At 44.9% G+C, this 13085-nt stretch overlaps 1 protein-coding gene across 1 annotated transcript in view; it reads right to left on the bottom strand.

The window, feature by feature from the left end:
* Positions 1 to 12566, bottom strand: part of TBX6 (T-box transcription factor 6) — a 63056-nt gene extending 50490 nt beyond the window's left edge. The window contains exon 1 of the mRNA XM_078650537.1: positions 12455 to 12566. Coding sequence (XP_078506663.1) covers positions 12455 to 12566 — 112 coding nt within the window. The remainder of the gene's footprint in view (positions 1 to 12454) is intronic.
* Positions 12567 to 13085: the final 519 nt, after the last annotated feature.

The following is a 13085-nucleotide window of genomic DNA, read 5'->3' as shown; positions in this document are numbered from 1 at the left end:
ATGTTGCTGATGATAAAGCCGAAATGTCCGCTGTTTTCCAAAAGCCCGTTCTTTCCAGCTGATCGTGCTGTGCTATAACTATGTTCTGTAAAATGCAGTCATGGCCTGTAGCTTCTGACATGCGAAACAGCTCGTAAGTGACAAATCAGAAAATAGAATACAGTTTGCTAAACCAACAGAACGGTCCAACACAGTCGCCTCAACCAATTCAGCGTCTATACCTTGGATGGACAATGTTGGATTATTTGTTACTCTTTGAGATATGCATTGTATGTTACACTTTTTTTTATCCCCTCTTGTTATACTATGTCAAATGTGAATCATTCTATAAATGCTATGTCTTGTAAAGCACTCTGATACCCCGGGGTCTAGCATATGCTATATAAAACTCTCAAATAAATAAACAAATAAAGAAAGAAATGTAGCAAGCCTCTCTCTCCTCTCATATGCAATGAGCAACACATTGTCTGCAAACATCTGATTAGGTCTTGGTGGTAATGATGTGTTTTGTTTCAAAAGCCAGAGTTTGGCTTGCAGCAAACTTGTAAGTAATTATCATTAATGATAGGGGTTGAAGTGGGTGGGATCTATGTAGTACCACATCCCCATACTTTTTTATTTTAGAAAAACATATATATACTTTTTGCTAAAAACAGCATTCCCTGGGTGGTGATGGGGACCTTGAGCTGTGTTCGATGGAAATTGAAAGGAGGGGTGAAGCTGAGGGAGTGAGTGTGCCTTCTCTTCAGGGGTTGCTGCTACCTGAAGAAATACATATGTGGGAACATTTGTGAGCAATTGGTTAGTCAGAAAATCTGAAGGCTGCTTGGAAGCCACTGTATGCTTTAATTGATGGAGTCATGTAAGGATTCCTGGTGACAAAGATGTATTTGTTTTGAAAGGTAATGTAAGGGTATTACCTCCAGGGTTCTGGAGTGAAGCCTTTTAATGGACACTTATAAAACAAGCATTTGCAATGCAATCGGGCTTGCCTGTGGGACCTCATATGTATTTAGCTATGCAGCACATTAGCCTGGGTGCTGAAACATCTACTGTTCTTTAACATGGAGGGAAAGTAAGCACCAAACTGGATGACACGCCAGGTATGGGAACACATGGAGAGAAATATTGCCTTTCAGCTGGAAATGGTTTAGACCAAAGCTCTATTTTTAATATCAAATCAGGGCCTTCGATGGTTTTATCACTGAAAATACAAGATTTGAAAAAAATATTATTGTCTACGGGTTCTCGTGGAAGACAATTTCTATGGACTGGAATCTAGAGAATGCTAAAATGATTCTGGTTTTTACTGTCCTCTGCTGGTTATTTTCTATCAAGAAAGTTAAATAGAGGCAGTTAAACAAGCAGAAAGCAATTCTGGTATTTTACTGACCTCTACTGGTCATTTTCTATCGAAACAGTTAAATAGAGGCAGTTGAACAGAAAAAAAAGTCCCTAAGCGTAAGCAGACAAGTCCTAGTGCTGATCTCCAGAACCCACAAAGTACATACACATATAAGTATATACTAAAGTATATACAAGAGGTCTCAAATGCTCGACCTAAAAATGTGTGCACTAGGTACAGTCTGATCGCTTGTCACTAAAACATAAATTTTGAAAGCACTTTTTTTTATCTTAAGCACTAAATATTTTATCACAATTTGCAGTGGCCTATCTTGTACTGTGTGTAATACAATTTTTTTTTTTAATGATGATATACATATTCACAGTGTTTTGTGCCATAGGCTGAGATCTCAAAGCACAATAATTACACAATTAACAATTTCCCATTTTGCAACCAGGATTCAAATCTGTGACACTCTGGTTACATAAACACAGATATCTGTAAATGACTGCATTAACTAATTGTGGTATCATAACGTGAAAGAGTACATTTCCCACTGGTTTAACTTGCATTTATTTTTTCATTTAAGGTGTGCATGTTATTTGATTCATAGTTACCTATCAACGAAAGGTCAACAAAATAGTTTAATAATATTTTGTTCCTTTTAGCCATGTCTCTGATAACACCACCACTCTCACTGGGCCCGCCCCGTTGCACTCAGGAGCACAACACAGGAAGGGAGTAGCCAGAAAATGAAAATACTCCCCACTTTGAAACCAAAACTCCGATTGCACCAAGCTAGCAGATACAACTAATAAACAGACTAAAATCAGGGATTGCCAAACAACGCTGGATTTCCAACTCCAAGTAGTCAATAGGATAATGAAAATAATAAAGGCAGGTCGAAGGGATGGGGGCCCGGGGCCAAATGGGATACCTCAGGCCATTTTCTCAAGTGACCGTGACTACTGGGCGATCCCGTTGTCAGGGCTCTTTATGGTGGTAAATGTATCAAATAGTCTGTCCCTGAGTTGGAAAGGGTCAATAATCAATCCTATATTCAAGGGTGGAGATAGATCGGACCCTGCAAATTACAGACTTATAGCCCTAATGAATGTGGAAGCTAAATATTATGCATCATTAATCTTGGAGGACCTAGTGGAATGGTCTACCAAAAACAAGTTGATTCCTATGAACCAAACAGGATTTATTTCGTAAGGGGTTTGAAACAACAACAAACATACTTGCATTGACCATGATTGCAGAAAAGTACAAACCTTTGAATTTAAAATTATAGCTTTGTTTTGTTGATTTTAAAGCAGCGTTTGACAGCATAGACCGAGGCCTACTGTGGTGTAAATTAAAGAAGCTGGGCCTCCCAGAATCCATATTGCGTGCCATAATTCAATAGTATATTGGAACCTGGATACGAATAAAAATTGCAGATGACACGAGATTATCAAGGGTAATCCACACTGTTATAGGGCTGAAGCAAGGATGTGTACTATCACCTCATTTATCTCTTTATGGTGGACCTCTCAACAAGATTAAATGAGACAAATTCTCAGCCACCAAGGTTGGGCTCACTCCCAATAACACATCTCTCCTACGCCGATGACATAGTATTACTTAGCCTAACAAGAGTTGGCTTACAAAGATCATTAAACGAGCCAGCAGCATTTGCAAATGACAATGCTTTGGAAATAACATCAAACAAACAACAAGCATTTGCAATGCAATAGGTCTCTCATTAGGAAAGTTTGAGCTATTGGTCTTGTAAATGACACATTTTTTATATATGTGTTTGTTTAGAAAATAGCTAAATTAATAGCTTTGTCATTTAGAATGCCAATACTTTTATATTTTGCAAATGTGACACCTATAGCATTTGTAATGCAACATGTTTTGTATTTACGTGACAGATGTATTGATATTACAAATAACAATGGCTTTTAATTTTTTTAAATAATTAATACTTAAATGAAAGTTATTGTAATTTATAATGGCAATAGCTTAAACTTTTGTAAATAACTTTTGTGAAGATTATGTTCAGTGTATTTTATTGTGATGAAAATCCAAGAACAGAAGTGAAATATTAACATCTTTTTGTGACATTTGTAATAAAGCTTGAAACATTGAGAGAACATATTTGAACTAGTTGTTGTTGAATGGTTGCACAGATTGATACTGTGGTGGCGCTGAGTGATGTTGTGGTGGCGACGAGTGATGATGTGGCGTTTAGTGATTCCGTGGTAGCACATAGTGATGTTGTGGTGCCCCTGAGTGATGCTGTGGTGCCCCTGAGTGATACTGTGGTGGTGCGATAGATAGATAGAGTGAGGGCGATAGATAGATAGAGTGAGGGCGATAGATAGAGTGAGGGCGATAGAAAGAGTGAGGGCGATAGATAGATAGAGTGAGGGCGATAGATAGATAGAGTGAGGGCGATAGATAGATAGAGTGAGTGCGATAGATAGAGTGAGTGCGATAGATAGAGTGAGGGCGATAACACCTGTACTGTTCAGCCATCCCTGCTGTCTGTTAACTTGGTTCTCCGTGCTAGAAGCTACATCACTAAACACAAACCACAAAAGAATATAAATCCTCACAACGGCTGCTTCCTGTTCCCAACTCATGCTTTTATCACAGCAGCCAAAAGGAAAAGAAAGCAAAACAGCGATACAGATGGTCCGGTCTCAGCTTGCCCCACCACACTGCATACGTCTAAAAACACAGCTGCAAGCATGACTCAGACATGCTCGTGTTTATATACATGTTTATTTGAAGTCAAAATGAGATCCAATAATTCCTTTGCCCAATCCACACACAGCCCCATTAGGCACTGCTAGTCTGCTTTTGATTCGCCAGCACAATTCAGTGCGTATTTAGCTACAACTTTGTAGTGCAAAGTAATTCCTACCAACCGAAGAGAGGGAAGTGAAATCAGTAAATTGAAATGCACTAAATAGAATGCATTTTAAAGTAAAATGAAGTGCACCTTGAACAAGACATGCGGCCGCCATGATTTAATGAAAGAAAAAACAAAACAGATGGGCGACCCACGCAAAACAAGATGCTTGGCAACCATGATTTAATGTTGAAAAAAATGAGTTGGCTGACCTGCGTGCAACAAGACACACAGCCGCCATGATTGAATGTTGAAAAAAAAACTAGTTGGGCGACCCACGTGCAAGTTACAACTTTGTAGTGCAAAGTAATTGCTACCAACCAAACCGACAAGAAAGAGGTCATGTGGGAAAAGGAGGAAGCAGCATAGAGCTCACAAGGGGCAGTGCTTGAGAGGACAGCAGCATAAGGAGGGAGAGTGCGACCACGGAGGCGAAGCAGGCTCAGGTCGCGGAAATAGTGGTGCGGGGAAGGAAGGAGCAGCATGGAGTGTGTGTGTGGGAATATTGGAGGGCAGAAGCAGCAGACAAGAAAGAGATCATGTGGGGAAAGGAGGAAGCAGCATAGAGTGCACATGGGGCAGTGCTTGAGAGGGCAGCAGCATAAGGAGGGAGAGAGCGACCACGGAAGCGGAGCAGGCTCGGCTCGCGGACGCGGAAGTTGAAGCAGAACCTTTCGGGCGGTGCATGATGAGGGAGAGGCAGACGCGGGAGCTGGCGGACCGGCACTAAGGAGGCCAGGGAAACCAGTAACAAAAGGAACATTAACTAGGAACATTGGAAATGGTAGAGAGCTGGGCAAAGCTGCAATTGTTTTTTTTAACTAAAGGTGGGGGTTAAATGCTGGTTGCGGGGAAGCTGAGTGCTGAAAGCCAAAGAAAACACGGCCGTGAAAGCGATGGATGGTAATGCGGCCGTGAGACTCGCCCTGTGGTTGGGGAGGGACAGTTGTGAGAGGCGCCATGAGGAAACAAGCTCTCGGCATTGCGTGGCGGGGGCGGGGGAGCAGGGGAGCGGCGTCCTTTGAAGTCAGAAGGGTGGGAGGGAACGAGCATAAGGGGTGTGAGCGATAACGGAAGTAAGAGGGGGAGCAGGAAGTGATGCGTGGCGGGGGAGCAGGGGAGCGGCGTTCCTTTGAAGTCGGAAGGGTGGGAGGGAACGAGCATATGGGGTGTGAGCGAGAAGTGAGGCCGAGCGCGCTCTAGCGAAGCTTCGCACTTGAATGCCTCACATGCACTGGGCATAATCCACACTCGAAAACTCTCTTGGTAGGATTTGCTGGTGGCCCTCTAATATATCTCGCCAGCAATGTGCAAGCGCATTGGCAGGCGAGACCTAAAAACTATGACTATTGCAAAGTGGTCAGGACGCAAATTCCCAGTCAGGCTGGGAGAATACCATTAGGGGTAGTTAATAACTACAAATATCTAGGACTGTACATAGATGATCATTTAAATTTCCAAAAACATAAATACTATCTGTAAACAAAAGGCTAATGGCCTAATCTATGCATTCTGTGCCCTTTCAAAAAAGTTAAAGGGTCCATCCTTAAAGCCACTGTTAGCCGTAATAGGTGCCAAAGTGATGCCGACAGTGGAGTACGCAAGCATTGTTCTACACGGTACAGATGCAAAACTGTTGGACAAGCTACAAGTGAAAGCATACAAAAAGGTTTTTAACTTACCCCAGAATGCATCTCCAGCCCAGGTGAGACTGGAATTTGGCCTTACTCAACAAGGGATTGGGAGAACCTACGTGAACGTCAAAAGCTGGTACAAAATCTGGAATGGCCTTGGAAGAAACAAAGTCCAAAGATCTCTGGGCACAGTCCCCCTCCTTTTCTGTTTTCGGTAGGGTGGCAAATAAAATGGCAAAACTACATTCACTATTAGAGGACAAAAACAAATTTGCAAACAGGTCTCACGCCTGGATGGTCCTGCAGTCCTATCCAAAATTACGACTGGCTGAATATCTTAACACCATATACCCAAACTACCAAAAACAGAAACTCATGGCCACCAGGTTTGGGCTCTTACCAAGTTTAGTGGATCAGCCCAAATGGAGATACAATGGTTCCACGTTATGCATACTATGTGGCGCAGCGAAACAAGACTTCATTCATCTTATTTGCATATGTCCTTGTTTAAAATCAACTCTGGCGTGGCTTTTGAAACAGGCATTTAATGATAGATGAATTTGGTCTTGTAGCAATAATCAAAGGTTTGGACTCAACGGATCCCTATCGAAACTGTAAGGTGATAACATTTTTGGTACGGTACAAACAGATAACAATGAAAATGGACAAACAACGCACCGTGCCATTGACTGTAAAGTGATTGCAAGTACCAAAATGCTAAGTCCCTCTGTTATGAACAAATAAGAAGTTGCAGTAGGAATTGCATTAACAAGTTCTATCTTGGGATTGGTATATGTAATAATGAAAGCTAGTTTTTTGGGCACATAGGAATTGGACCATGCAGTTTGGTTTTAATATGTTAGGTGTGGTTCTCAGATTGGTTTTAAACGGATTCAATGTATTGTATTTTATATTTAGAAAATCAGCAACACTGTACATTTTCTTATAAAATCTCCTTTTAATAATTGCCATATGAAACATTCTCCTGAACAAATTTAAGATGTGGAGTATATAGGTATTTTCGAAATTCTTATGGTTTTTATTAACTGAAACAAAATGTTTTTCATCAAGCTAGCAAGCGGGACCCTCCAAAGAAGAGCTCTCTTGCCTTTTCCATCCAAGGATCTATCCATTCATCCATTCCATCTATCACCTGATATCCACCATTTTACCTTTACATTCTGTTATCCATTCATTCACCCATCATTCTTTCATCATTCCATCCATCCATCGGGCCATTCCTTCCTTCCATTAATCCATCCAACGTTTGACCTATCTACCCTTTGACCCACTCATCCGTCCTTTCAACCATTTACCCACCTATGCATTCTTTCACCCATGTATGCATCCTTCCACCCATCCTTTCATGCACTCATGCATCCTTTCACCCACCCACACATTCTTTCTCCCATCGACACATCCTTTAAAAACATTAACCCTTCCACCCAGCCATGCATCCTTTCACTCAAATCACAAATCCTTTCACCAAACCACATTTTCACCCACTGACACATTCTTTCACCATCCACATTTTCATCCATCTTTTCACCCATCCACCTTTCATTTCACCCATCCTTTCACTCTTCACCTGCCCTTTCACCTACTCACACATCCTTTTACCCATCCGCCCTTTCATCCCTTCACCCATCCTTTCACCCAACCGCGCATCCTTCAAGCCATCCACCCATTCATCCTTTTAACTTTCCACCCTTCTCACCTTTTATACAGACACTTGGTTCACAATACCCTTGCAACACAGTTACCTAGGTGAAAGGTCAACAAAACAGTTAAAGAACATTTTGTTCCTTTTAGCCACATCTCCTGACACCTGCCACACTTACTGACAACGCCCCCAATGCACTCATGACCACAGTTCCCACACTTTTTATGCATCAAAACAGCTGGTTAATTAGCACCTGTGCAGTGCTCAATCTACCATTAGCGTGGCATCACAGCGCAGGGATGTAGTAGTGAACCCCGCCTTTAGCAGCTACAGTGGGGTGCGGTTCTGTATGGGTTTCTTGTACCTGTCATATAAATAATGCTGGAATACAGAGTCAATAGAAGAACAGCAGGAGCAAGGATAAACAAATTCTGGGTGAATAGAACTGGGTAGAAAAGAAGGAATATCACAAGGAAGGGGGAAGAGAAGAAAAGTATGGATGAATGAGTATGTGGATAAAAAAATGTGGGTGAATGGATGAGTGAATGATAGCTGGATGGACAGTTGAAAAGATGTCAAAGTAAAGGGATGGGTGAATAGTGGATGGACAAGTGAAAGGATGGCAGAGTAAATGGATTGATTGATGCATGGACAGATAGGTGGATGGATGGATGAGTGAAAGGATGGGCGTGTAGGTGAATGAATGGATGGGTACCGGATTGGATGGAATGGTGGATGAATGGCAGAGTGAATGGATCAATTGATGGAAGAGTTGATATATGATGATGGCAGGGTGGATGGATGAAGGATGGATGGACAAGTGGATGACAGAGTAGATGCATGGATGGCAGAGTAGATTGATGCATGGCAGAGTGGATGAATGGATGGTTGGACAGCAGAGTGGATGAACAATGGCAGATTGGATGGGTGTTGGAATGGATGTATGGAAGAGTTGATGGATGGATGAATGAAGGATGGATGGCAGAGTGAATGGATAGATGGCAGAATAGATAGAAGGGTGGCGTAGTAGGTGAATGGATGGATAACAGAGTGGGTGGATTGACCAATAAATGGCAGAGTGGATGATAGAGTACATGACTGGATGGATGGCAGAGAGGATGAATCTATGAACGGCAGAGTGGATACATAGATGGATGGATGAAGGATGGATGGCAGAGAGGATTGATGGATGGCAGAGTGGATGAGTGGATGGATTGCTGAGTTGATGGATTGATGGATGAATGTCAGTGGCAGGATGGATTGCTGAGTTGATGGATAGATGGAAGGATGGATGGCTGGCAGAGTGTAGGGGTGGATGGATGGCTGAGTTGATGGATGGAGGGCAATGTGGATGGATGGTTTAGTGGATGATGGATGGATGGATTGATGGCAGATTGTGTAGATGGATGGATGGAATGGAGACAGACTGAATGATGAATGAATGGATGACAGAATATAAAGATGAAATAGTGGATATCAGTAGGTGCGTGGAAGGGTGAAAGAATGAATAGATAGATGCATGGATGTAGGAGACAAGGATGCTATTCTAGGGAGGGTTTGCTCATTTGCTCCGCGTGCTTGGTGGCATCAGCACTCTTAAGTAGGGGCTATGTACATTTTTTGGCTACTCCCTTGTCAAAGTGCCTATTGGTAGTTTTAGATATGATTTTTCCAACATGTCCGTCTAAGATCGGAATAATGTAGTTAAAGTAGCAGTACGGGCATCAGGTTGCTACTGGGTAACCCCCTGAAGGTGAGTCACGTTCTAATCACAGTGGGAAAAAAAATCTCAGAACATTAATGCTTCAAGGAAAATAAAAGCTGAGCGCCTCAGGTTGCAATCTCGGCACCTCTAAAGCGCGTTTTTTAAAACTCCCTTAGCTATTTCACTAAACTAGAATAAGCTCGAGAACTGCATGTTACGTGTAAATGTCAAGAGTGAACGCATTCACCCGCTCTGCTATCTCAGTGAGATTCCAACAAATGAATTGCCGGTTGCACACTGCCCTGCAGTATATAAATGCGGGTGTAATCCCTGGCCCTCAGATAATATCCCCAGCCTCCCTACAATGGCTGCTTAGATAGAATAAAAAACGGCGTAACCACGTTAATGTGGATAATCAGAAATGTAACGCTCGGGCATATTGTCAGCTTTGATAGTGTATAAGCTTAGAAGGAGCGCTACTGCGCTATATTTTGGTGGCGGGTGGAGGGGGTTTTGAGGCCTGAACGTGAGCTCGCTTTATCGCTTTTTAGTGCTTGGGGAGTCAGCGGTGCGTGAGGAGCACAGTACTAGTGTGCCTCGAGCATTATTCCGTCTCAGCTCCGCCATTGCACCTCATACCCGAGGGACTCAGCTCTGTCCGTACCTCGGTCCTGATAGAGCCATCTCTGAGCCACCTCAGCCCCTCACCTGGCCCTGCCCCTGACCAAGCTCTGAGCTAATTCAGTCTCGGCTCTTTCATCGCACCCTGTTGCCTCGGGGTCAATATGATGATGAGGCGCTGACAGGCCTGATGACGCAGCTGACCCGGGTCCCCAAAAAAACGTCACTGTGACGCGGCATTGTGGAGACCAGCGGGGCCTCGGCCTCTTTTTTACCTGTGGCCCTTGACGTGACTGCAGCAACAACCACCATAACCCTGCTAGGGGGGAAAACTGCCAACACCCCTCCCGTCTCGTACATGTTGGAACCACCCAAATCCCACCACACACCTCACAGCCATGGTTCAGACTCGGTACAAAAGGGGGTGGTGATGGACGTGAGTCCCTTGCTCACTTGGCCACTGGATTCAAGATAGCCTGGCTCATGAGGATTATGAATCCGAAACCGGTCCCAGGATGCTGGTTTCCGGTCCATGGAAGACATGGCTTGGCAGTTCGGGCTGGACTGTTCCCATGAGGCACAGGGTCAGACTGATTTGCATATAGCCATGTCTGAACTGGGGTGGCTGAGTGAACTAAAGAATGGTGATGGATTAAACCCAGATCAGTTGACTGGGGGTGAGTGTTTGATTTGCTCAAACGCTCCGTCCATCATCCCCTTTTGTATCGCATGGTTCAGACTCGGCCCTCTCATTGCACCTCAACCATGGTCCAGTCGGCTCCATCAGTGCCACGCAACTCTGCATTTCAGTCCTCATCCACGCCTGGCTCGCCCACTGCAGTCCAGCCTTGACACAAATCCCCTCCTGCCACCTCAGTCTCGAGCCGGACTCAGCTCTACCAATGCACCCCTGATCCCACCTCAGCTCCTCGAGTTCACCCTGATTCTGGAGCTGCTCTGCCAGGGCGCCCCAAACCCCTTCCAACTTGAGGGTTCCAGTGTCTAATAACAATCTGTATTCGGACTCGGCTCTGCCCGTGCAATCCAACCCTGACCCATGCTTTGCAACTGTACTTCGCCGTCACTGTCCCATTCCTGTCCTTAAAACCAATGTAACCTTACTAACAGCGCGTTTAGCACATAACCTTCCCAAAGTATCCAGTGCCCGGGTTCCAGGTGCATAAATGGCGCTCTAATTTGGCAAAAATGCAATATGTCGGCGTTTATAAAACACTGACATTGAGTCAAGGATCATAGAGTAAGTATACATTGTTTCGCTCATCACGCGCCGGTGGGATGGCAAACACAGTAGCTATACGCCCATCGCATTTGGAACTTTCTTTTCCTCCTTGGTCGGTAAAATCGAAATACTATACATTGTGTCATGGTAAAATGTCATGTATAATGCTTTAAAAAAAAGGCGTGTTTGTTAAACAGCGCTAGTTGTGTAAAACGCCTTAATCTGCTTTGCCATGAACTCTGCTAGCAGCCCCCTGCTGTTCTAGTACACGTTGTGCTCCCAGTGGGTGGTGGCCCCAGACTGTCCCTCCCCAACCCTGCAGTGTCCTAACACCCTTGAGGTCTCACACTCACCCTCTAACCAAACCATTTGCTGGAGCAGTCTTAATTTAAAGGGGGGGGGGCATAGAGTTGCTGCTCGTGTGATAATTAAGGGCTGCACCAATTTGCTGCAGACTAAAGTTTTAATTCAGGATAAACCAGAGTGCAAACTACCTTCAGACTGGTTATCTTTTAAAAAAAACATACACAGGCATTTTCTCCACTTTACTGATGTGAATAATATAGCTCAATTTAAGGCAAACACACTTAGATCTATTTGCTTTTACATAGTAATAAGGACGGGGCGAAATCTATTTAATGCTATTTTTTGATGATGCTCTGTGACGTTCTTGTCAGGTCTACATGTAAAATGATTCATAAACCATTCGTGTCGAATACATTTACCCATCCATGTTCTTAATTGTTTCCCAGTGCAAACATCTTTCTGAAATGCCCACTGGGGAAACAATGTGTTCGTCCTGCCATCCCACATGAAGCAAAATTGTCCAAAATGGAATTGCTTGCACTATTACCAAGTGCACCCTTGCTCGGCCACTGCACGGGACTCTACTGAACATCCGAGCCCAAACTTAGCACCAGCGGCGGTGTGTTAGTGCCCTGTGCCATGGTAGCATGTCTCCTGTGCCCTCGGGTCATGCCCCTCTGGCCGGGTGCCCTAAAGGGGCCCCTTGATTACTGGAGCTCGATTGCTAAGAATACCCCCCCCCCCCCCGGCCTGGGTAGGTGCAGCATGTGCCACTGTGCATGTCGATGTCCCCTGTGCCACATCTCTGCTCTGATTTCAACGCGGTGCTCCCTACTCTGGACAGGGCCCCTTGGTGTGGGCAGGGGAGGGCTTCTCCAGCACACTAGATGTATCCTTTAGGGATATAATTGGAAAAGGGTCGGTGAATGTTGTTCTTGAAAAGGTGCCCTCGTGGCCTAGAGCAGTGGCACTGTGCTGCGGTGTCCCTCTGTTTTTGTTCCCCTTTTCCGTCCCAGAATCCCCGTCACTTACCTGGATACCGAAAGGCCTCGTGGTGCCCAGGGGCATAGGCCGATGCCATGCTGTGAGGGGTCCTGATGCCATATGAGGGTCCGTAGTGCGAGAAGACATCCGGGTGGTACATGACAGCTCTGATCTCGTGAAAAGGTCCAGGTTTCAAGGGGCCACAGACTGCTGCTGCTTAGTGCCCAATTGGTGGAGGGGGCGGCGAGGGCACAGCAGCCTTTTACGTAGGGTCCCCCCTGCCACTACAGAGGGTTCAGAAAGGCCCAGCACCCTTTTTGCCCCAGAATGTCCGCGCTTCACCTGGGGTGAGGGAGGTCGCCGCCGTTCCGGAAGATTCTATTTAATAATGACCGAGGGCCCAGGCTGCTGCGTCAGGGAGCCATGACGTCAGAGGACACACACTATTCCTTCTGATAAAATCCCGTTTATTGAAATCAGGGGTCCAGTGAAGGTTGCGTGTCCGGGCTCCAAGGGCAGAGAGCTGGTCCCAAGGGTCCTCTGCGAGGGTCAGAGGGCACAGGCCGCTGCTCCAGGGGCTGCTGGTGTGAGGATGGCTGAGCGCCAATGGAGGGCGGCTAAATTCACTGGCTGCTGGTACACCCAGAGAGCCTGGGCCAGATTAGGGCACTGGCTGCTC

The sequence above is a fragment of the Lissotriton helveticus genome, chromosome 7, assembly GCF_964261635.1.
Source record: "Lissotriton helveticus chromosome 7, aLisHel1.1, whole genome shotgun sequence".
NCBI lineage: Eukaryota > Metazoa > Chordata > Amphibia > Caudata > Salamandridae > Lissotriton > Lissotriton helveticus.
Note: the sequence above shows the minus strand (reverse complement) of the source record. Positions and strands in the feature narration are given on the sequence as shown.